The sequence below is a fragment of the Kogia breviceps genome, chromosome 8, assembly GCF_026419965.1.
Source record: "Kogia breviceps isolate mKogBre1 chromosome 8, mKogBre1 haplotype 1, whole genome shotgun sequence".
Lineage (NCBI taxonomy): Eukaryota > Metazoa > Chordata > Mammalia > Artiodactyla > Physeteridae > Kogia > Kogia breviceps.
In genome coordinates this window covers 6852964-6876451 of record NC_081317.1, presented here as the reverse complement: position 1 = coordinate 6876451, position 23488 = coordinate 6852964, and the positions used below count along the sequence as shown (strand labels likewise).

The 23488-nt window shown below is 57.2% G+C and overlaps 2 protein-coding genes, 1 long non-coding RNA gene and 1 other non-coding gene across 9 annotated transcripts in view; 3 read left to right on the top strand and 1 right to left on the bottom strand.

The window, feature by feature from the left end:
• Positions 1-2813, top strand: part of MIGA2 (mitoguardin 2) — a 28089-nt gene extending 25276 nt beyond the window's left edge. For 4 of the 5 annotated variants that reach the window (XM_067040556.1, XM_067040558.1, XM_067040555.1 and 1 more), the window contains 2 exons: positions 622-738; positions 959-2813. In XM_067040556.1, coding sequence (XP_066896657.1) covers positions 622-738; positions 959-1165 — 324 coding nt within the window. In that variant the 3' untranslated portion in view covers positions 1166-2813. The remainder of the gene's footprint in view (positions 1-621; positions 739-958) is intronic. The other variant, XM_067040557.1, reaches the window with a different exon arrangement.
• TRNAE-UUC (transfer RNA glutamic acid (anticodon UUC)) lies at positions 362-433 on the top strand. The gene has a single exon. It is a non-coding gene; the product is annotated as a tRNA-Glu (tRNA).
• Positions 2814-10646: 7833 nt separating the features above from the next.
• DOLPP1 (dolichyldiphosphatase 1) lies at positions 10647-20083 on the top strand. 2 transcript variants are annotated; one of them, XM_059072025.2, is made up of 8 exons: positions 10649-10752; positions 14316-14416; positions 14640-14724; positions 14823-14922; positions 15154-15252; positions 16096-16224; positions 16710-16799; positions 18621-20083. In XM_059072025.2, exons 1-8 carry the CDS (start codon positions 10677-10679, stop codon positions 18655-18657), a joined length of 717 nt encoding a protein of 238 aa, XP_058928008.1. In that variant the 5' UTR covers positions 10649-10676; the 3' UTR covers positions 18658-20083. The 2 variants fall into 2 exon arrangements, with proteins under 2 accessions (XP_066896655.1, XP_058928008.1); XM_067040554.1 differs by lacking the exon at positions 16710-16799 and having other exon boundaries at positions 10647-10752; positions 18621-20075.
• LOC136794710 (uncharacterized) lies at positions 12423-18035 on the bottom strand. The gene is made up of 3 exons (XR_010841839.1): positions 17949-18035; positions 17748-17836; positions 12423-13603 (listed from the first exon to the last, which is right to left on the bottom strand). It is a non-coding gene; the product is annotated as an uncharacterized lncRNA (long non-coding RNA).
• Positions 20084-23488: the final 3405 nt, after the last annotated feature.

The window sequence follows — 23488 nt, the reverse complement described above, 5'->3', positions numbered from 1 at the left end:
GGGTGTCTTCAGCGGGAGGAAGGGCACGTGTAGAGCAGTGGTGGTTGGCTTGGTGGAGGCGCCTGGGCGGGGCAGGATGCTCCCAGGAGCACGCAGAGCCTCCCTCCCGCCCATCGGGCTGCATTATCTGCTCTCCCAGACGGCGACTGGCTGCACTGTCTGGGCTGCTGCGATCCATTGTTCCCCTCTGCCAGCCAGGCTCTGCTGCCCGGCTGATACCAGCTGCCTCTGCCACAGGCTCTGGGCACTTCCTGTGCTGAGCGCACCCCGGGCCCCTCGTGCAGCCCTCACCACAGCCCCGAGCTTGCCCCTATTCTGCAGAGGTGAAAACCAGGGCTTGGAAAGCCCCGGTCATGGGAATTCCCTGGTGGTCCAGTGGTTAGGACTCGGCACTTTCACTGCCGGGGCCTGGGTTCAATCCCTAGTCGGGGAACTAAGGTCCTGCAAGCCGCGTGGTGTGGCCGAAAAAACCAAAAAGCCCCAGTCCCTCGCCCGGCATCACCTAGCAAGGACAGTAATGAGCCGGGCCTCCCTCTGAAGCCCCGGCTCTTAATACGACCCCAGGGCCTGGCTGCCTCACCCTGCCTGGGTCCCGGCCCTCAGCCTTGCCACCCTCCACAGGTGCCTGATGGCTTCATCTCCCATTTCTACTCCGTATCGGAGCACGTTAGCCCCGTCCTAGCCTTCGGCTTCCTCGGACCCAAGCCTCAGCTCTCTGAAGTCTGTGCTTTCTTTAAGGTAAACAGGGAGCTCAGTGTCTGAGAGCTTGTGCTGCTGCCTCCACTGGGAGCCTGGCCCGGGTGGGTCCCGAGGAAGCCCCGGGAGGGCAGGAGCCGAGGACAGAAGGTGCTGGGTCAGGGCTCCAGTGGTGAAGGAAGAGGCTTTGGGTGGCCCGGAGGACCTCAGCGCGGGGGAGCAGGGGCCCCGGCCCAGGCCCAACGCCTGCCCTCTCCCCCAGCACCAGATCGTGCAGTACCTGAGGGACATGTTCGACCTGGACAACGTACGCTACACGTCGGTGCCGGCGCTGGCGGACGACATCCTCCAGCTGTCCCGGCGCCGCAGCGAGATCCTGCTCGGCTACCTGGGGGCGCCGGTGGCCAACAGCATTGGCCTGAACGGTGTGCTGCCCCGAGAGAACGGGCCCCCAGAGGTGCTGCAGTAGTGGTGGGGGTGGACCGGGAGGGGTGGCTGGCCGGTCCTCAGTCACGTGGCTGATGGCAGAGAGAAGGCCTTAGGGTTGGCATTGGAGGCCTGGGTGTCTGGCCGTCAGCAGTGGCAGAGCCCGGGCCATGGTGGCCAAGCGTGCTCGCCCCTGACCTCGCCCCCACCCCAACCTCCATCACCCGGGAATCCCCGAGGCCCAGGGGATAAACTTCCTCGGAGCGGCGTGGAGCCCCGAGGGGCCCGCCTCAGCTCTTCGTGGGAAAGCAGAGGCTGGACCAGTGGCCAGCAGGGCCTGAGGCGTTGTGAGGAGAACCAGGACGGCAGAGATGGGATGCCCTGGGGGTGGGTGCCCAAAACCTCCTGCCACCCCAGGGCTGCTGAGTGGGGCTGGGGGGGTGTGGATGAAAGAGGGGGTGGCCGGGCGCTGCCGTGGTGGATCCTGGGCTGGACAGTCTAAGATCCAGGCATCTGCCTGGCCAGTCCTGACGGCCCGCTGCCACCCGAGAGAATGTGCTGCTCCAGAGACAGAGGGTGGGAGCCGCTGAGTGTGGCCGGGGGGCACCTTGGCGGGCCGTGTCCCTGCGCTCACGTCAGGGTGGGGACCAGGCCCTTGAACAAACCCAAGCACCGAACCAACCGGGACACCGTCCTCTGACATACCCTGGCCCTGCCAAAGGCTGTCATTTCTCCTCCCACCTGCCTCTGCCACCACCAAAGACGGAGGAGGTGGGGCTGGTCCCCTCGCCCCTGTGAGCCTGGAACCCCCTGGCTGGTGCTAGGCACTGAGCTGGAGGCTCTGACCAGGGTCACCAGGAGCAGGGCCTCTGAATGAGGGGCCCCAGGGGCCACATCAGGGGAGGTTAGAGGATGTAGGCGGCTGGACCAGCATCAGGACAAGGAACTTGCCTGGCACTTTGCCTTCAACTTGATGACAAATGCCCTCAAGCGGTGTAGCGGGGCAGAGCCCGCCTCCCCACTGGTCCTGCAGAGGAAGGCTGGCCGTTATTTGTAGACTCACTTCTCTTACAGTGTTTTCACCTGAGGTGGGCTGTTTTATTTATTGCCTTAACACTTTATTTTGAGGGCTGCCCCTTTCCAGGTGGAGAGGCCTACAAGAGTCTCCACACTCTGGAGTTGGGACTGGCTCAGACGGGGCGGGGGGCACCCTCCCCTGAATGGCAAAGGGGTCCGGGGCGGGGGGTGGTCTGGCCCTTGGGGGCGGGAAGGAGGGGGGATGGGAGAGGGCCCACAATCTCTGAGCCCAGTCCCTCCCCCACGTGGTCCCTCCTGCCCCCCAGGCCGTAGGAGCGCTGTGCACTAACTGTGCTTCTGGCTCCAAACCCACTTCTCTGGAGTCGATGCCCTGGACGGAGCAGCCTCCTGGGCGGGAAGGACCTGGGCAGCCCCTCCATCCTGACATTCCGTTCATTTGCACTTCCTCGCTGTGAATGTAATCTTGGGCCTGGGCCCCGGCTGCTCTGATTTGCTCCCGAGTCACTCAGAAGTGGCATTTTCATTTTGTCTTTGTTTACACGTCCACGCACTGCCTCTGGCACTTGATTTGTTGCAGCTTTTCCCACTTTTGTACGGTAGGGCGTGTGCACATTGACTCCGAGGCAAATAAATGATTTAATGATTTCCTTCCACGCTGCCGTGCACGTGTGGCTGTTGCTTCCTGGGGGCCTGCTCTTCGGGGTGCAGTTTGGGGGAGGCTCCAGGAGGGCAAAGGTGGAAGGCAGCCTGGTGGGAGCTCTAGGCCGCTCGGCAGGCAGCCTGGCAGGGCCACAGTGTCCCTCGGGTGAAGGTGGGGAGGGTGCCCGCTGCAGCGCTTAAGGGCGTAGATGTGGGTGGGGCAGCCTGGCAGTGGATCCTGCTCGGCAGCATTGAGGTCAGGTCGCTGAGCTCAGGGGCCTCCTTGTCCACAACTCTTAAGATACAGGCAGGGGACCCGGCAGGGGTGCAGACTCAGCCTTTCAGTCACTGTAAATGGCTGAGTGAGTAAGAGCCAGCGGGGAGGGCTGGAGCAGGAATGGAGCAGATCTGAGCTTGCCAGGTGTTCAGAAGTTTTCATGGGCCGTCAGACATCACAAAGTTTATTTGAAAGGTGCGGTAGTCTCCTCTATGGGCGGGGGATACATTCCACAACCCCCAGTGGAGGCCTGAAACCATGGATAGTACTGAACCCTATATATTCTACGTTTTTTCCTATATATACATACCTATGATAAAGTTTATTTATTTATTTATTTTTTGGCCACGCTGCGTGGCTTGCGGAATCTCAGTTCCCCCAACCAGGGACTGAAGCCACACCCTCGGCAGTGAAAGCACGGAGTCCTAACCACTGGACCGCCAGGGAATTCCTAAAGTTTAATTTATATAAATCAGGCACAGTTAAGGGATTAATGACGAGAATAATAGAACAATTATAACAATATACTGTAATAATAGTTACGTGAATGTGGTCTGTCTCAAAATATTGTACAAATTTAATGCCTTTTCCATCTCAACTAATCGCTTACCGCACACTGGCTGTAACTTTTGCAGCTTGAGGTGCAACAGCAAAACTAGCACAAATTTCTTTTTCCGTCTTCATAATTTTCATGGATAAAAGATTTGTTCTTACTGTAGATCTCAGCAACCTCAGTACACGACTTTTTTCCTTTCCCAACTAAGGTGAAAACTTTCACTTAAAGGGAGCACTTGACAGCTTCTCTTTGTCATATCTGGATTGCCAGCATCGCGACTCTTGTGCTGGGTGACCGTTTAGTAAAGTAAGGATTGCTCACACACAAGCACTGTGATACTGTGATAGTTATTCTGATAACCCGGATGGCTATTCAGTGACTAAAGGGCAGGTAGTGTATACAGCATGGGTACGCTGGGATGATTCGCATCCCAGGGGACAGAGCAGGATGGCTCGAGATGGCACGAGACTTCGTCATGCTACTCGAAACAGTGCTCAATTTAAAATTTATGAATTGTTTATTTCTGGAATTTTCCATGTAATATTTTCGGACCATGGTTGACTGAGGGTAAGTGTAGTCTCAGAAAGCAAAACTGGATAAGCAGGGAGCACTGTACGTTTAAAAATTTTCTGTGCTTTTGAAAATTTTAAATGTATAGAAAAGTTTCTCTAGTTGCAGCGAGCAGGGGCTACTCTTCATTGCGGTGCGCGGGCTTCTCATTGCGGTGGCGTCTCTTGTTGCGGAGCACGGGCTCTAGGCGCGCGGGCTTCCGTAGTGTGGCTTGCGGGCTCTGGAGCGCAGGCTCAGTAGTTGTGGCGCACGGGCTTAGATGCTCTGCGGCACGTGGGATCTTCCCGGACCAGGGCTCGAACCCGTGTCCCCTGCATTGTCTGGCGGATTCTTAAACCACTGCGCCACCAGGGAAGCCCACTGATAGGGTTTTGATGTGAGTCTGCAAGCAACTGATTTATTACAGTCTCTGTGCAGGCAAACCTCTCTGCTAATGTGTATTTGCAGCCACTCCCCAGCGCTAGCATCACCGTCTCAGCTCCACCTCAGATCATCAGGCATTAGATTCTCATAAGGAGCGCGCAACCTAGATCCGTGGCATGCGCAGTTCACAGTAGGGTTCGTGCTCCTATGAGAATCGAATTCTGCCACTGATCTGACAGGAGGCGGAGCTCAGGCGGTAATGTGAGCGATGGGGAGCAGCTGTAAATACAGACGAAGCATCACTCACTCGCCCACTGTTCACCTCCTGCTGTGCAGCCCGGTTCCTAACAGATCGCGGACTGCTACCGGTCCATCGCCCAAGGGTTGGGGACCGCTGTTTTAGAGTATTTCCATCACCCCGGAAGACCCCTTGTGCTCAAGTGCAGTGAATCCCTCAGCCCCCAGGCCGCCACCAATTTACTTTCTCTCACGACTTGCCTTTTCCAGACATTTCCTGTAAATGGAGTCATACAACATGTGATCTTTTGTGCTTGGCTTCTTTACCTAGAATAAAGTTTTTGAGATTCATCCCTTTTATGGCATGTATCAGTATTTTATTTCTCTGTTGCTGAATAGCATTCCACAGAGTTTTACCTCTTCTTTTTTGAATACCACTGTGGACTCGTGGGTTATTATTTATTTGATATTTACAGTCAGTTACAGTCATTTTTCTGATGTTCAAATGGGCACAGATTTTCCCAGTGGGAGCCCCTTTGAGCTGGCTCCTGGCTCCTTTAGCCATCCCCCCCACCACGCCCTGAATCAGTCTTCGAGAACTTCCTTTCTAGCCTAACGAGTCCCAGGAAGCGCAGAATACCAGACACCGGGTCTGGGAAGGCCCTCAGGGGAATCCTGGCCCACTTATTTCTGTGGCGGCCAGCGGACTGTTACAGTCACGGCCCCCACGAATCGTGCCTCTTGGAATCCATGTCCTTGTATAGGCCTCTCCCATATCAGCTCTGACGTTGGCCATGTGACCTGCTTTGGCCAGTGGAACAAGATTGACGTGATGCAAAGCAGAGTCTCGGTGAGCTCTGGTGCCTTGGGGCTTGCCCTCTTGGAGACTATTTGCGGCCATGAAAACCTTGGCTCTTCTGCTGGAGGCCACATGAAGGAGAACGTGGCACCCGGGCCAGCAGCCCCAGCTAAGTGTCAGATTTGAGGGAGGTCCCTTGGACCACACAGGCCCAGTCGAGTCACCAGCTGCATGAGTGACCCAGCAGAATTGAGCCAGCCAAGTTGCAGATCTTTTTTTTTTTTTTTTTGCGGTATGCGGGCCTCTCACTGTTGTGGCCTCTCCCGTTGCGGAGCACAGGCTCCGGACGCGCAGGCCTAGTGGCCATGGCTCACGGGCTTAGTTGCTCCGCGGCATGTGGGATCTTCCCGGACCAGGGCACGAACCCGTGTCTCCTGCGTCGGCAGGCGGATTCTCAACCACTGCGCCACCAGGGAAGCCCCAAGTTGCAGATCTTGAACAATAAAACGGTGATGGTCTTAAGGCACTGGCTTGTGACACAGCAGTAGGTAACAGACGCCAGCCCCCTTGTTGATGAAAGGGGAAACTGAGAGTGGAGGATGACCACCCCAGCGCATACAGCGAATACACAGCAGCCCCAGCGTGGACACCCATATCTCCTGAACCCGCAGGGCTTCTGCTGCATCGCCTGTGAGACTGATTCTCGTGCAGCCTGAGGGGGGTGTGGAGGGTAAGATCTCGTAGTCTCGTAGTGTTGTCTTTGGCCCAATTTGTGGTTCACATCAAGTGCTCAGTAAACAGTGGTTTTGATTACAATATAAATGGCTCCCAGGGCGTGTACGCAAATGGGACAGGACAGGTGAAGAAGGATCATCTGTCCACCAAGTATTTCCTGTGTGCCAAGCACCGCGCCAGGTGCTGCACAGGCAGCGGTGGAGGCTCTGGAGCCGGCTTGCATCCCATCTGCTAGCGAGAGCGGACCGTGCATCTCTTCCCAACTCCTTGTTCCGTACCATCACGATGGTGGCTGGCAAGTGGCCGCAGGAGAGGGTGTTTACACCATGGAAATCAGCACATGCCACAGACCAGGGGAGCTTGTGGCTTGGAAGACTGAGCCAGACAATGTGTCTCGAGGACTTGGCTCCACGGTGTTTGGAACGCTAGGCCCCGACTTCTAGAAGCCTCTATTCTAAGACACAGACAGTGAATGGCTCCTCTCAGAGGTGTTTTGGTTTTGTTTTTGTTTTTTTTTGCGGTACGCGGGCCTCTGTCGCGGCCTCTCCCATTGCGGAGCACAGGCTCCGGAGGCGCAGGCTCAGCGGCCATGGCTCACGGGCCCAGCCGCTCCGCGGCACGTGGGATCTTCCCGGACCGGGGCACGAACCCGCGTCCCCTGCATCGGCAGGCGGACTCTCAGCCACTGCGCCACCAGGGAAGCCCCTCTCAGAGGTTTTGAAGCCAAAACTGTCACTTCCACTTTGAGACCATTTGTCTTTCTTACTGGCATCTTTAGGATCCAGGAGTCCCACATCCTCCATGGGAGACAGTTTCTCGATGGCAGCACCCTTGCTCCTCTCCATCCTTCTCCCTTCATCCTTGATGCCCAGACGTGGTCTGGCACCGCCTAAGAGCTCAAACAGTCCCGGAAGTGCACAAACGAACCTCTAATCTAGAGGGCGGCAGCTGACACATTTCGGGGAAACAGGCCGAGAGAGGGGAAGAGTTCTTTCCTAGGGGCTTTGAGCGCTTGCCAGGGGAGCTGGGGGGTGGTGCACGGAGTAAGACATTGTGCCCCTAATCCGGGGCCCGCACTGTCTGTGAACTCCCTTCCAGAGGAGAGGCCAAAGTGGAAGGCCAGCCCTGCCCGGGACAGCTGCGGCCTGTCTGAGGACCCCTCTGGGCAGTAGGAGGAGGCAGCGTGCAGTTTGGCTGATGCGATGCAGGGTGGTTCAGAACCTGGGCCTGCCCATCAGGCAGAGCTGGATGCAAATCGTGGCTCTGTCGCACACTAGCCAGTTGACTTGGCGAACGGTGGGACGCTCAGAGCCTTACTGTCCTCAGCTATAGAGTGGGTGCGCTAGGAAGTGCCTCCCAGACTGTAGTGGAGATAAGACAAGTGACTAAGGATGGAGCACCTCCCAGGATGCTCAGAGAGATACCAGGGGCATCACTGGTCCACCCCTCAGCTCAGGGAGGAGGCAGGTGGCTCCTGCAGCTTCCCATGGTTCCCCTCACAGCATTCATGCCTGCACCGCCCAGCTCCTCATCCACACGGCAGGTCTGTCCTGTCGTCTCTGCCATCTCATGGGACCCCACACTGGCTCCTAGGCACGTCGCCATCGGAAAAGCATGCATTTGTCCACCAAAGATCTGCACAAGGCTGTTCCTAGCAGCACCGTTCCTAACACCCCAGACCTGGAAACACCCTAAAGTCCAGCGAGAGTTGAATGGAAGGACTTCCCTGGTGGCACAGTGGTTAAGACTCCGTGCTCCCAATGCAGGGGTCATGGGTTTGATCCCTGGTCGGGGAAGATCCCACAGGCTGTGTGGTGCGGCCAAAAAAAGAGAGTCGAGTCGAATGGAAAAGAAACCGATAAACACGGTGTGTTCACACCGTGGAACACTACACAGGGAGAGTAGATGAATTACAACTAGAGGCCGCAGCGTGGATCTCACAAACACAATGCCGGGAAAGGAGCCACGCCCCAAAAGTACGTACTGTAGCATTCGGCTTATAGAAAGTACACGATCAGACTAACCTAATGTATGGTGCTAGCAGATGGGATGGTGGTCACCCTGGGGTGATGAGAGGGGGTGTCAGGAGCTCCTGGGGCTCTGGTTCTCGATCTGGGGGCTGCTAACACAGGTGTGCTTAGTTTGTGACACTTCATCAAGCTATACACATTCGATTTCTGGATTTTTCTGTATGAGTGTTATATTTTAATTTTTTTCAAAGGCACAACGGAACCAAATGACAAAGTCACCTTTCAAGATTCCCTCTAGTCACCAAGAGTGGCCCTCCAAGTTTTGGGAGGCCAGGCCCCTCTCCCCCAGCACCTCACCTCTCCCTCCCTCTTGCCCATTTCATCCTATGCTGTTCCCTCTGCCAGGAAAAGCCTACCCCAGCTAACTCCCTCACATTTTATAGTTCCTCACCCTGACACTTCCTCCAGAACACTCTCCCTGAGGTGAGAGGATCCTGTAGTCAGATAGGCCTGGGTTTCAGGGACTTGGTTTTTCAAGCCTAACTGCTCATCCATGAAATGCCATCTAACCAGGGAGGGACCATGCAGCCAGATGGGACGGTGGCCCTGTCCTAGGGAACTATTCTGGGAAACTCACAGCCCACTCCTCACACCTCCTGCCTCTCAGCGGCTAATAATGGCAGTGCCTGAGGTAGCTGAGGGCAGGTGACAGTGAAATGGGGCCAGCTGACCAACACAAGCCCAGGCTGGGCCGGGTGGGAAGCTGAGTACAGTTGAGGGGTCCTGGGGGCCCTCCTGGCTCACTGGTGGGTTCTGAGTCACCATCATCCCCCCAGTCCTTTCAGCCCCACCCATGGTACTGACTCCAGCTGCCTGGCTGGCTCAGAGTCAGCGGAATTCTCCGCTGTGTTCTCACTTCTCCTCATAAACACTTAGGCTATTTATCAGGCACTTGTTCTAGCATCGGCCTGGGCCAGTCTCCAATACATAACAGGACCTGTCTTCATGCTGCCCAGGTCTTCTCCAGTTGTGGCTGCAACCACTTATATCAGAGCCCCAGGGGACATAAGAATGTAGACTCCAAGGCTGCAACCCAAGATCTCCTGGATCAATCCAGGGCCCATTTTCTACAAGCTGATCTTCGCACTGCATGAATTCAGAGAACCATTGTTTACTGTGAGAGACAGACAAGGAGCCAATTACAGTCCCGTGTGGTCAGTGCCGGGGTAGGAGAGGGGATGCAACTGGGATGCAACTGTGGGAGCCCAGTGGAGGCCCCTCTCCTGGCCATGGAAACCTCTAAGTGAGGACACACACCTGAGACAGACTGGAACAGCATGTGAAAAGGCTCAACGACAGGAGGAGCCGGGCACTTTACCTGGACTGTAAGCACTGCAATCTAGCCGGAGAGACAGTGAGGGTGGGAGAGGGAGAGGTGGGTGGTAAGGTATGGCTATTTATGCAAGGCCTGTAGGACAATGAGAGGAATGTCTTGGGAAAACTGAGGTATAGGTGGAAAACCGGCCTCTTGTTTAAAATGCTCCCAAGATGCCTCATTAAGCAGCATAAATGGGATTGAATCAATAAATCTGTGTTAATTGAATGAAATGAGGGACGGAGTCTTTTAATTTCAATTACGCTTCCACTCGACATCAGTTAAGCTTCCATAAAGCATTTAGGGGGCCGACTGTGCGCGGCGACCCGGGAGTTCCTTCCCCCATCCCACCCGCCACCTTTAATGGAAAGGTTGTCAGTTTTGTGTGACTTGCTCTGTTGCCAGTCAGTAAAGGGCAAAGGAAAATAAGTCCCCGCTGGGTCTCTGGCCTCAGTTTACTCATAACTAAAAGTAGGTGAGTTCAGACTCCATAGTGCCGAGGTTGCCTCCCCGCTTCGAGCATGCGCTCTGACGGGCGCTCAAGTCCAGCCGACCCCGGGCTGGCTCCGAGTACCGAGGAAGGCTTCACTCGGCGCACGTCCCCACCAAACCAAAGCTCCCACCAAAGTTCAACACGCCCCCCAAGCTAGCGGGTGATTGGCCCGCCCTGCCCACACCGGGAGCCGGCCTCACCTTCTGATTGGCTGTTCTGCTCTCTGTTGTGTGCTGAAACCTTCCCTTTCTCTGATTGGTTAGCCACCTACCTGCGCTTGTCCCGGATTGGGCGCCGTCTTGGCCGGCTCGCAGGCTCCTAGGGGCCCTGCTTCCTGATTCGCCGCTCGGGCCTGCCCCACGGCCTGCACGGTGAATGGCTGCGCCGCTACCTGTATCGGCCTCCGATTGGGTGTGAGGCACCTCCCCCTGCGTGATAGGCCAGGACCACCGCCCCCCTGGCTCCCCATTGGCTGCTCGGCGAAGCCCGGTCTCCGGGTAAGATGGCAGCGGACGGACAGTGCTCGCTCCCCGCTTCATGGCGGCCGGTGACCCTCACCCACGTCGAATATCCTGCAGGTAAAAGACAACCCCGGCTCCGAGGACGCCTTCCCGGGGCCGGCCTATCAGTGCCGGGCGCTCCGGCTGGCGCAAGCCCGCAGAGGGGGCGCCGGGGGTCCGGGGTGGGAACTGTCAAATAGTGAGCCACGGAGGGTTCGGCCGGCGCGCGCGCCGCGCAGGCGCAGTGGTGTGGCGATGAGCTGGGCGAAATTGTGAGCCGCTCGCTCGCGCACTCTGCGGCTGCGCGGCCGGGTTGCTCCACTGGGTCCCGGGGCGCCGGTGGGCTGTAATGGGGCGGTGGTCTGCGTGAGGCGGGAACGGATCACTGGCCTGGACCTGGGCCCTTCTTCCCCGCCCTTCGCGGAGCCGGAGAGGCTGAACTCTCTCCTTGGCGTGTAGGGAGTGCCTTTTTCCTTCAAACAGTGCTTTTGGGTTGCCTGGAAGAAAGAGCTCCCCATTGCTGGGAGTGTGCAAATCGAGGCCGGGCAGCTCTTCGTTGTTTGAGTACTTCTGATGCCATGCCCTGGGTAGGGCACTGCTCTACAACTCAGGGGACCCGATGAAGGGTCAGGTAGCCTCTGGGATGTTGACTTCTGGAGCTTCCCATCAGACACAGCTCCAGAAGCTCAGCATTTTCCATCTGTGAGGTCCTTTAGTGACCGTTCTGGAGGTGGTTTAGTAGAGTGGTGCAGAGCTTGGGCCTTGGGGTCAGAGTTCAGACCGAGGCCTTGTGCAAGTGACTTCACCTCTCTGTGCCTCTCTAAAGTGGAACTAATCACAGTGCCTCCCTTCCAGTGGTGATGCGAGAATCAGAAATAGGAGATGTGAGAAATGCTGAGTGCAGTGCCTGGCATACAGGAAACATTCAAGAAATAACTGCAGTTAACGTGATCCCACCTTCCCAGGACCCTCTCAAGCCCGCACTACCATCTATGTGTAGGATGGTTGGGTGTCGGGTGAGGCTGGGGGCCCCCTCATTGAGCCCTGGTTGCCCCAGGAAGGGCCTACTCATGCAGAGACATGAGAACCTGGCCCTGCTGAGGGCCCCAGGACTGGATGCCAGGAAACTTTGATCCTAGGTGTTCTGGGTTATACTGGGGGTGGGGCGGCCCTGCAGCTGTTGGGCCCTACTGTCTGCCTGCCTCCCCGCCATTCACCCAGCATTCATTCAGCTGGTATCCACTGAGCACCTCCTGAATGCCAGGCCCCGGGCTCGCTCTGCATTTTGAACGGTGAACAAACCAATATGTCCCTGAACTCCCGGACTGTGGGGAAAAAAAAAAACCCACTTTACAGGATGGAAACCAAGGCCTGGAGTGGGGAAGGGACCTGATTAAGTCCTCAGCACCTTATGATTTCCCCTCCCTGGCCTGGGCGTACTTCTCTGGGTACTCCCGGCGAAGGTAAGGAGCCTGGCAGATGTGACTCAGCCTGTGATGAGTCCTTTGCAGGGACTGTGGGTGATTGGAGGAGAGACCTGGCTGGACCTGGGGGCCTCTCTCAAGGTCTAGTCCCCCTGCTAACTCTTCTGTGACCCCCTGCACTTCTCCTTCGCGCCTCTCATCACAGTGACCCTGCTTCCTTCATCCATTCTCCATTCATTTAACATCATTTTAGAGCCCAGTTAAGTGCCAGGCACTGTGCTGGGCTTGGGGGATTGAGTGGGGTGTAGAGACCCCATCCCTGCACTCATGGCACCTACTTTCTAGAGGGAGAGACAGATGCAGGCCGGATAGCTCCACTAATGAGTGGTGTCATGAACGACGCCCTGGTTACAGATTCTGAGAGCTCTGCAATGGCAGGGGTGTGATTTTTTTTTTTTTTTCCCACTGTGGTGGGTACTTAATTTATGTTGAGTTAACCCAGACAGCATCCCAGGTTGGGGAAACTGTGTGCAAAGGTCCAGAAGTAGGACAGAGCATGGTGCGTTCAGGGAACTAGAATTTGGTTCCTGGAACTGGAGCAGAAGGTGGGAGGGAAGCAGGGCCAGGACTGCAGGGCTTGATGAGCTGGATTGAGGTGGGACTTATCCTAAGGGCTGAGAGAGCCACCAGGGGGCTTAGATCAGAGAGTGGTGAGGCCAGAGTCGCTGCCAGCATCTGCAGGAAGGCCCAAAGGTAGTGCTTGCTGTGAGACAGGCCATGGAGATGGCCAAGGGTTTGGGGGCACCAGCCATTTCCTGTTCTCCTGATGACCCAGCGTCCTGGGCATCAGCTGGACAGCTCAGAGACCCAGAATCTCAGGGTTGGAGGGGGCCAGGCCACTGTGTGGATGAGGAGACAGAACCCCAGAAAAAGGACGGGCCTCACCCAGTGTCATCCAGGGGGCCTATGGCAGTACTAGCACTTGGACCTATGTTGCTGGCCTGTTCTCCCAGGCCAGTTCAGAGCCAGCCCTACCCTGGGTAGGTGTGGGGGAGGCCAGGTGTGTGCCCATGCCTTCAGCCTGGAATCTGGGCTCGGCCCTGGGTGGGTACCTTCCTGCTGCCTGTGTGAGGCCAGGCTGGTGGTGGGGCCATTTCCCACGCTGAGTTCCCCAAACATGGACGTGTCCTGGGTGCCAGGGACCGAGCTGGGCGTCTCACAGGCCCGGTCACATCAGAGCTCCCATGGCTGTAGGATGTGGCTACTGATATCCCTGTTTCATGGGTGAGAGAGCTGAGGCTCAGGAAGGTGAAGTCCTTGCCTGAGGTCGCGTAGCCAGCAAGTGCTGGCACGGGAACTCAACCACACTCTCTGACCCCCGAGCTGCTACATCGCTGCCCTGTCTCAAGTGGTGAGGGTGGCCTTTGGACTTGGTGTCAGCCTTGCCCTTGGGCAAGCAGGAAAGTGGCTCTTGTCTGTTGGCTTCAGGATCCTCCTGCCGAGACCTATTAGGGGGTAAAAAGCAGGTAGTCAATAGGTAGCCATTTTTTTGCCAGTAGAGAGGCAGGGAGAAGCTGTTACTGCAACAGGTGGCCATAGTGGGCGATGTAGCCTCCTCCCCACCCCCAGCCTTGGTCCGTGTCAGAGTCCGCAGCGTAGACCCAAGTCTGTGTGGTGTTCAGAGACTACCAGGTTCTCCTGGAGGCCCAGGGCTTGGCTGGCTCGGTCTCCGCAGAGCACAGCGTTCCAGAGGCATCCATGTGCCCGCCAGGCTGCCTCCTGGGACAGGGCCCAGCCTCTGGGGTCACACCAAGCCAGGTTCAAATTCCTGCTTTGGTGGGATAGTGGGTATAGTACCTGGACCAGGCTAGAGACTTGGATTTTAGTCAGATCCTACCTCTTTCTGGCCGTGTGACTTTGGACAAATCACGCAGCCCCTGTGGGACTCTGCGTCTTCATCTGTAGAACAGGGAGAGTGGAGGCACCTGCTTTCAACTCACGATCTGCGAACCTGAGTGCTTAGTAAACGCGCTGCGCCCACGCCCGAGGTGGTGTGGTGAGCTGGTATGCTGGGGCACCCCCAGCCGCCCGGCCCCGCGCTCCGGGCCCGCTGGGACCACCTCTCTGACCGAGCCCCGCTTGGCTTGCTGGGGGCCAGGCCCCCTTCGGTGGCTGCGCTCTGTCCTCGCCTCATCCTGTTCTCCCTGCCTTGCCCAGGTGATCTCTCTGGCCACCTCCTTGCCTGCCTCAGCCTCAGCCCCATATTTGTCCTCGTGGGTTTTGTGACCCTCATCATATTCAAGCGGGAGCTGCACACGGTGAGTGAGTCGCTCCCGCCCCAGGGAGGGGGGGCCTCGCCATTCCTTCCCAGGGGCTTTGCCTTCCCTCCCCCGCTTCCACCTTTCTCGGGGTGTGTGGAGCCTCCTGACTGGTTCCGGGTTGTCCACTGGGCTGGAGGTTCAGTGCGAGGCCGCGGCCTGGGGGCTCGGCGGCGGCCAGCAAGCGCACAGAGGCCCCGCTGACCACACGTCTTCCCAGCAGATCTCGTTCCTTGGGGGCTTGGCACTGAACGAGGGGGTCAACTGGCTGATCAAACACGTCATCCAGGAGCCACGGCCCTGTGGAGGTAGGGCCCAGGCCTTGGGGCTCTGTGGGTCCCCCAGGTTAGGGCATTACTGGGACGCCTGTATCCTCCCATCATGCTCTGTTCTCTGTCTCCACCAGGTCCCCACACGGCAGTGGGCACCAAGTACGGGATGCCCTCCAGCCATTCCCAGTTTATGTGGTTCTTCTCCGTCTATTCCTTCCTTTTTCTGTATTTAAGGTGAGCTTCTGCCCTGGCTGGGGTGGCCCTGAACTGGCCCAGGCTGGCCTCTGCCAGGGACTTGCTGCAAACCCTTTGGGTGCCATTTGGGGCTTGGCCTCTACTGGGGGTGGGAGGAGCTGCAGCCAAGGCAGAAGGTGCCCAGGAAGCATGTGGCTGGGGCCGGGGCTCTGTGGGAGGCCTGGGCCCCAGGCTGTGGGCTGAGGCCACCTAACAGGCTTGTTTTCCCAGAATGCACCAAACCAACAACGCCAGGTTCCTGGACTTGCTGTGGAGGCATGTACTCTCCCTGGGTCTCCTCACCGTGGCGTTTCTAGTCTCCTATAGCAGGTACAGAGGGAGGGGAGAGCCCCTGCCCCACGCCCTGCCCACTGGGGTCTAGCTGGATTCTTGGTCCCTATTGCGCCTCGCTGTGGACCCGAGTCCCAGAGCCTGTAGGGCAGGGTTGCGAAGGGGGTCCCAGGCCTCTTATTTTATTTTATTTTATTTTTATTTTTAAATTTTTGGCTGCATTGGGTCTTCATTGCTGCACGCGGGCTTTCTCAAGTTGCGGCGAGCGGGAGCTACTCTTCGTTGTGGTGCGCGGGCTTCTCCTTGCGGTGGCTTCTCTTGTCGCAGAGCACCGGCTCTAGGCACGCGGCCTCAGTAGTTGTGGCGCACGGGCTTAGTTGCTCCGCGGCATGTGGGATCTTCCCGGACCAGGGCTCGAACCTGTGTCCCCTGCATTGGCGAATTCTTAACCACTGCGCCACCAGGGAAGCTCCAGGCCTCTCATTTTAAACGGCCAGGGCTCCAGCTGCCGCTTCCAACACAGTCCTTGCTCTCTCCTCTTGGTTGGGCCGAAGGTTCTAGGGTTAGCCACCTGTTCCCAAACGTCCTGGAGGAGCCCCTTGCAGACAAACTCCAAGTTCAAGGGCTGGACAGAAGGGAGGCAAATCCTAGCTGAGCCATCCCTTCACTTCTAGAGTCAGGGGAGCAGCTGTCGGGGTCCAACCCCTTTGCCTCCTTCTAGAAGCAGCTCTGAGTCCGTGTGGCCACAGGGGTCTGTCCCTTTGGTGTATGTCTCCCGTGTGTGTGCAGAGGTCCAGGGAAGCTGGCACTCAGGCGTGCGGGGAGGCTGTGCAGGACTGTCTCTGGCTGGCTCTCATGAACTTCCCTCTGTCCTTGGCCCAGGGTCTACCTGCTGTACCACACCTGGAGCCAGGTACTCTATGGGGGCATCGCTGGAGGCCTGATGGCCATCGCCTGGTTCGTCTTCACCCAGGAGGTCCTCACCCCCCTGTTCCCTAGGATAGCAGCCTGGTAACTGCCTCCTGCCCCTGCTGCTGTCCCCCGCGCCCCCCACCTTCCCAGGCACTATGGCCCGTACCCCCTCCTGCGAAGGGGCCGTCGGTGGGAGGACCCAGGCGTCCTGACCCCAGCCTCAGTCTCCCTGAGAGGGCCCTAGTGTCCAGGCCTCTGGTGGGCATAGGGCTGCAGGCCCCAGTCGCCTGGCTTCCATCTCCCCCAGGGGTTTTCTCAGCCCAGAAGCCAAGGTGCCAGCCTCTGTCCTTGCCTGGCCTCTCAGGGACTTGGAAAGCAGCATGTGTCCTTCTGGGCTGTGTGTTCCTTGGGGCAGTGGACCTGCCTGAGTGTTACACAGGTGACACATCTGGGTCTTGCACAGGCCAGGCAAAGTGGTGGGGAGAGGGTGCATCGCCGGCCCAAGGCACTGGTGGGAGAGTCTGGCTTGGTGACAGACTCGTGTCCTGATATGGTCCTGGATTTCCGGGTGTCTGTCTCTCCAGGCCTATCTCTGAGTTCTTCCTAATCCGAGACACGAGCCTCATTCCCAACGTACTCTGGTTTGAGTACACGGTAACCCGGGCAGAAGCCAGGTGAGTCAAAGGGATAGCAGTCACTGGGTCCTGGCTCAGTGGGGCACAGCCCTCAGTCAGCACCGCCCCTAGTTTCGGAAGGCTCCCTGAGAGCCGGGCACTCGCCTGAGCACTTTTCTTGTACTGCCTCAGTGAATCCTCCCCTGGACCCCACTTTACAGATAAGAAAACTGAGGGTCAGAGAGGGGAGGAGAGGAATCACTTGACCAAGGTTTTGCAGATCACGGGTGTGGGAGCTGGGCTGGGAACCTAGGCTGTTGGGCCCAGAGCCATGCTTCTAACCTCTGTGGCCTGGAACCGGAGAGCTGGGCAGCCAGAATTCTCTGGGGGCCTGTGTGTCGACCCCCCTCGTTTCCTCTGGAGGGGCAAACTGGGGTGTGGTGAGTTAGGGGCACCCGTGATTACACAGCCTGTCAGGGCAAAGCTGGCTTTGGAGCCTTGTTCTGACTCAGCTCTCCAGGCACCCCAAATCCTGGGTGGGGTGCCAGCTGGGGTCGGGAAGGCCTGGCTCCTTCCCAGCTTCAGAGGGGAGCTGAGGCGAGGTTGGGCTCCAGCACAAGCCTGGGGGGTTTCCTGAGGAGCCCTGGGTTCCCGGTTAGAGGAACCACAGGGCGGGGTCACAGTAGCTGGAAAATGTGTCTACGGCATCATGGTCCAAATTATCCTAACGAACTTAAGGGTAAAGCCCTGGATCCTGAGGAAAGGGCATTTGAGGGGTTAGGGCAGCCCATCCTGTTATTGGCGGAAGGCCCCAGCTGGCCCAGGCCCTCCACCTGGCTCCCAGAGCAGCCCCGCCCCCCAGCCCCACCCCTCCCGGCTGACCGCCACCCGCCTTGATGTACCCAAACTTTCATGCGCACCTGCTCTGTGCCAGGCCGTGGGCTGGGGATAGGCCCAGAGTGAGACGGCGGTGGCCTGCAGGGGGAACACGGGGAATGAGGCTCCTACCTGTGCGACAAGGGCCTCGGGCTTGAGAGCTCGCGACAGCAGCGTGCTGTGAGGGTGTGTGGTTGGGCTGGCTGGCCTCTGTGACAGGTCTGAGCAGAGAGAAAGCGGACTGTCCAAGTTGGGGTTTGGCAGGGAGAGTGCTCTCAGCATAGGGAACAGCTCGTGCAAAGCTTCGGAGAACAGGAAGCTTGGGGAGCCCACCAGACAGACAGCGGCAGGTGTGGCTGGAGCCCGGGGAAGAGGTGGCTGGCCGCGGCACGAGGCTGGGGCTGCATCGCACGGGACCTGTGGGGACAGTTAGGTTTCTGAATTTCAGCGGGGTCCAGGGGACGGGGCTGCCCCTGCTTCCCTCAGGCTCCTGAGCCCGTCGCAGCTATCGCCACACCCCCAGGTCAGGTACTCAGATCCACTCGGTGACTTCTATCAGCAGTGCTCTTAACCTTCGCTTATGTACGTCCCAAATGGAGAACTCGCTACCGTCTTGTCTGTTTCGGTTGATGGTAACAGAACCCCACTTAGGCTGGCTTATCTGTAAGCGGGAGCTGCCCACGATTACTGGAATCCAGCCAGGTCCCTCTTGCCTCTGTTCTCCCATCCTGGCCCCCGCCCCTGCCCCGGCCTCCTGGCTGCACTTGGACTCCAGAGCTGAGCACCTGTGATACAGGCCCAGCAGAGACACTGACCCTCTCTAGGCCCCAGGTCCCAGGTCCCGGGCCAGGAGCTCTGATTGGCCCAGCTTGAGCCAACCACGGGGGCTACTGGGAGTGGGCACTCACTCATTCTGATGGGATTGTGGGGAGGAAGGAGACAGCTGAGGGGCGAGTCACTGGACGTCAGGAGTCCCCTCCTCTGATCCCCACCCCCACTTTGCAGGAACAGACAGCGCAAGCTGGGGACAAAACTGCAGTGACCGGGGAGTGTGGCTGGCTCCAGCCTCCAGATCTGGCCTGCACGATGCCTCGCAGGGTGGACGGAATGAAGACAGAGGGACGAAGCAGGGACCTCTACAGACCCAAGTCACCGAGTGGAGCCTTTTTTTTTTCTTATTTTAATTTTAATGAACACGGTGGACCAAAGGGCTGAGGCAGCCCCTCAGCCAGGACCCTGGAGGGCCTGTTGCCGGGGGGCCTCACAGCCAGAGACCCTCGCAGTGCTGCTGCCAGCCCCCAGTTGGGCGGAAAGTGCCCCTGGCGTGGGCACTGGGGCGTGGGGCAGAGAAGGAGGGCTTGAACCTCTGGCCACAGGGCCAGGAAATCTAGGTGGCGTGAAAAATGCACACTATTTATTTTTTGGTTTTGTCAAAGGCAGATGGGATTTTGGAGAGAGACTGGAAGAGCCAGCTCCGCGGGGGCTGCCCTGTGTACCGAGGAGCCCAGGTCAGCTTCCCAGGCCCTGGGCCCTGGGCCCGAGAGACGGCCTGGGGGCCCAGGAGGAGGGAGCACCCCCACGCCCCCCACGCCGCCAGCGCCATTCCAGAACCTCGGTCAGTGTTTCCCGTGTGGGGGCCGGGCCCAGAGAGAGCAGGCGTCTGCGCTGCCATCGCTGCGTCCTACCCGCATCGACCCTGCGCCGCAAGGGCTTTCTCTGGTTCCCCGTCCCCAAGACAGCGGTCCCTTTCTGATGAAAGAGCGTGCACATGCGGTTGAGCAAAGCCAAGCTGTTTACAGCTCTTCCCTGTCCTGCTGTCCGCTAGTGGTTCGTCTTCATCTCCGCCCGAACAAAATGCAGAGGAAACAGGAGCTGGTGAGAGGAGTGGGGCAGCGGTGCCTGCTGTCCCCACCCTTCCCTCCCCTCTGTGTGCTCTGAGCATTCCTTGTCCTTCCCGACCCCCCTCCGAGAGGCTGGGAACCTGCTTGGGTCACCCCAAGCCTGCGTCCGGGGTGTGGCTCACGGATTCCCCACTGCCCGGCTCGGAGGACGACTCCTCCCAGTCTTGAAGCCGCTTTGAAATGGAGCTGTGGAGAGGAGATGCGTCCGGACTCGGAAGCTTCTAGAACTGAACCAGGCTGCTCGGGACCTGTGTTCAGGGCCCGACCCCCCTCCCTCCCCGGGCCGCCTTTTCTTTGTGGAGGTTCCTAATCTGCTGCTGAAGCACAATATTTTGGTGCTTTCTTTTCTCATTTGTTAAAGACAGTGTCCAAAGCCATTCCAGATGCCAGGACCAGGGGCCTGTTTCTGGGGAAGGTTGGTCAGTCCCCACATTTTCCTTTCCCTCTCATTTTTATTTTTTACTTTTTGCCTGAGATAAGCCAAGTGTGAGGTGGTTTGACTTAAGAAAAATCAATGAAAATTGTTTACTATTGTTTTAAAATAAAATCTTGAACTCTGGCAGCTGGACCATGTTGACTGCGCTGATGGGAGGAGGTGGGGGACGTGGCTGTGTGCACACACGACCCGAGGGGCAGGGGCAGGTTCAGACCGGAAGGGCGTGCGCGTCTCCGAGACACCTAGTCCCCTCCAGCCCCCAAAGCCAGGGTTGGAGTGGCCTCTGTGACATATCCCACTGGGGTCTGAGGACAGCTCCCTTCCATTGAGGTTTTTTCAGTCCCAGTCTACCTCCCCCTGTGGCACTGGCTGGCTCTGCTCTCAGTAAGCCTAGCTTCTCCTTCATGTGACAGCCCTTGAAGACTGGGGACAACCAGCATGTCCTTCCTAAGCCTCTGCCAGGATAAACACCTCCGCTCCTTGTTGAATTCAGTGCTTCTTTAGCGTGCGGACAGGTGAGTATCGTGCTTTGGGAGAAATAACTGCAAACCGACTGACCTGGGTTTTGGATGCCTTGTAGGAGTGAAAAGAACAAGTCATTTCAGGGGTCCAAGGTGGGGGTTCTAAGCCTTCTTTAATTCATTAACCCGAGATGCATAACAGCTTCACCCTCAGGCGAATCAGAAATAATCCCATCCTCGCATGAGCTCGAAGGCTGGGTTTGGGTTCCCCACCGCGGCCCACACAACCTGGACATTTAGTTAGGGTGACCTCATCCCAGACGTGTGGCAGAAGCAAACAAACCTCTGGAAGAAGGAACCTTCATGCTAGACTTCAGTTATTTATACAGTTTTAAGAAATTACCATGAACAAAATACAGACAAAGATGACCAGGTAGAAAAGGAATCACCACCGTCCTTGAGAACCAGCTGGAAACACGTATTAGGAACAAACCCACACATACTTCAGGTGCTGAAATGATCAGGCGCAGATTTTAAGTTGTTTTACTTGTTTAAAGAAGCAAAGGGACAAACTTGAAAATATCTGCTGGACTTCGCTGGTCGCGCACTGGTTAAGAATCCACCTGCCGATGCAGGGGACACAGGTTGGATCCCTGGTCCGGGAAGATCTCACGTGTCGTGGAGCAACTAAGCCTGTGTGCTACAACCACCAAGCCTGCGCTCTAGAGCCTGCGAGCCACAACTACTGAGCCCACGCACCACAACTACTGAAGCCCATGAACTCTAGGGCCCGCATGCTGCAACTACTGAGCCCGTGTGCTGCAGCTACTGAAGCCCACACGCCTAGAGCCCGTGCTCCACGACGAGAAGCCACTTCAATGAGAAGCCCACGCACCACAGCGAAGTATAGCCCTCACTTACCACAAAGAGAGAAAGCCCGCGTGCAGCAACGAAGACCCAAGGCAGCCAAAAATAAATAAATAAACATATATATATATACATGTATGTATGTGTGTATATATATATATATATATATATATATATCTGCAGAGAACAGGAAACTATAACGTGAACCCTGGCAGATTTGTAAATGAATACAGGAAAATACAATAGCTAAAACACAAGAACTCAGTAGGTAGATTAAACAGCAGACTAGACATAGTTAAAGAGAAAAACTGGAGGTCAGAGGAGATCCAGGATGAAGCAAGAGAGAGGACGGGGGCCGTCTCATGAGCCCTGAGGTTTCCCTGAGTCCCAGGTAAGCGCTGCTTTTTACCCCAGTTGGCACTCACCCACATTCACCCTGGTTGGGCTCTCAGAGAGCTGCCCAGCAGCCCACCTGCCGGTTGCCCAACTCCTTTTCCCATTCAGTTGGTCACCAAGCCCTGCTCACTCCACCTTGTAAGCGTCTTTCGAAATAGCCACTTTCTCCGCCTTCCAGGCCAGTCTGGGTGCCAGCCCACTAGGCCTGCTCTGCAGCAGCAAAGCCTCCTGGCAGGCTTCCCTCATCCCCACCCACGAGGGCCTTCAATCCATTCCTCAGCATCTTCCTAAAACATCGTCCTCAGTGTCTTGGGATAAAACCCAAGTCTTTAACTTGACCCATGGCATCCAGCCCTCACTCGACCTTGGGGCTCTGCTCCAGGCCTGCCCCGGATTCCAGCCACTGCACTTTCCCGATGGAGAGAGCCCAAATCAAGTTCATGCCAGCCCGGACAGACAGACTTTTAGAGGATCTAGGTAAAAGCCAAGTAAGCTTTGTTATTAAGTTTATTATTCTCAAATTTCAAATGCTGTATTACACAAAATATATAAATTGAGGACAGTTCTTTTTCACTCATTTTGCAAAAAAAAAAAATCAAGTTCTGGCCTCGGGGTCTGGCTGTCCCTGGGCAACCTCTGGGTCTGCTGACCTAGTTCTCCTGGGTCCACGAGACAGGCAGTTTGGAGCACAGCGGCACCCTCTGGATTTCACGCATGACACCGTACTTGAAATTTTATTCCAAACATACTGGCGTTAACGTTCAGACGGCTGGATTTAAAAAATCGACCCTGTAGGAGTATGTGACCTCCCCCAACTTACCTCCCCTCACGTCCAGAGACCCGTAAGACACTTGCTTATCCTGCACCCAACACTTGCAAAGTGTGAGGCGACAGGTCACACCCTCAGGAATAATTACTACATCTTCATCGTTCTTTTGACTTTTTTCCCCCCGGAAGTTCCAGCAGGGGACCTCTAAGCATTCCATCTAACACTGATTGGGGTTGTATTAGGTGCTAAATGTGTCCTCCCCAAACAGTACTTTGCTGTCCTAAAGAACTGAGTGAGCCTCTGTGTTAGGAGACCTATAACAACTCAAATGTGACGGAATGACTTCACTTCTGAAGGATAACGTTTTGGGAAAAAATCCTGCCTTACGGTCAGACCCATACAGTTCTTAGAACTTGAGTTTCAGGAGTCCTGGGTGTGTGTCACTGCAGTGTCCTTGGCCTGCATCACGGTCTCCCCTGCCTGCCTGCCCCCGGCTGGGTTGGTGCAGCGCCACCCTGGCGCTGCTCACACAGGGCACACTCAGCTCCTGCTGCGGGCCCTGCTTCCTGAGACCCAGCCTGAGGACACCAGGGGCCAGCCCCGCTCCCCAGCTGCAGAGCAAGGCCTCTGTGCTGCTGAGGTGGGATTCTCTTCAAGTCCTCCTGCTCGAGGTCCCTGAAGGGACACTCGTGCACCCCTGCCCTGGCAATACCCGACCCTGCCGGCCTTGCCGGGGTCCCAAGGAGCAGCCAGGCCTCGGGTAACACCCACTGCCCCACGGGCTGGGCTCCACTCCTTGCTCCCTGAGCCTTTGCCCCACGGCGTGGCACGCGCTCCCCGAGCCTGTTCCATCATCTCCAAAACGGACACCACCTCAGGACCCGCCCCCCTCAGTGACCATCGCAGGTCAGCCAGGCCATGAAGCACCGCACCCACAGGCTGGGTAGCCTCTCCCACCCTTGGCATCTCCCTCCGGGGCTTCACATATATCTTCCTCAGGGCCAGAGTCCCTCCACTCTCCACGAGCAGCCCAGCTGACTTTG

What these genes read in the sequence shown, in the direction of transcription:
- DOLPP1 (XM_059072025.2), top strand. Translation starts at nt 10,677, where the DNA reads ATGGCAGCGGACGGACAGTGCTCGCTCCCCGCTTCATGGCGGCCGGTG. An exon ending in CCACGTCGAATATCCTGCAG is followed by an intron (nt 10,753 to 14,315) that starts GTAAAAGACAAC and finishes TGCCTTGCCCAG; the next exon opens with GTGATCTCTCTGGCCACCTC. An exon ending in GGAGCCACGGCCCTGTGGAG is followed by an intron (nt 14,725 to 14,822) that starts GTAGGGCCCAGG and finishes TGTCTCCACCAG; the next exon opens with GTCCCCACACGGCAGTGGGC.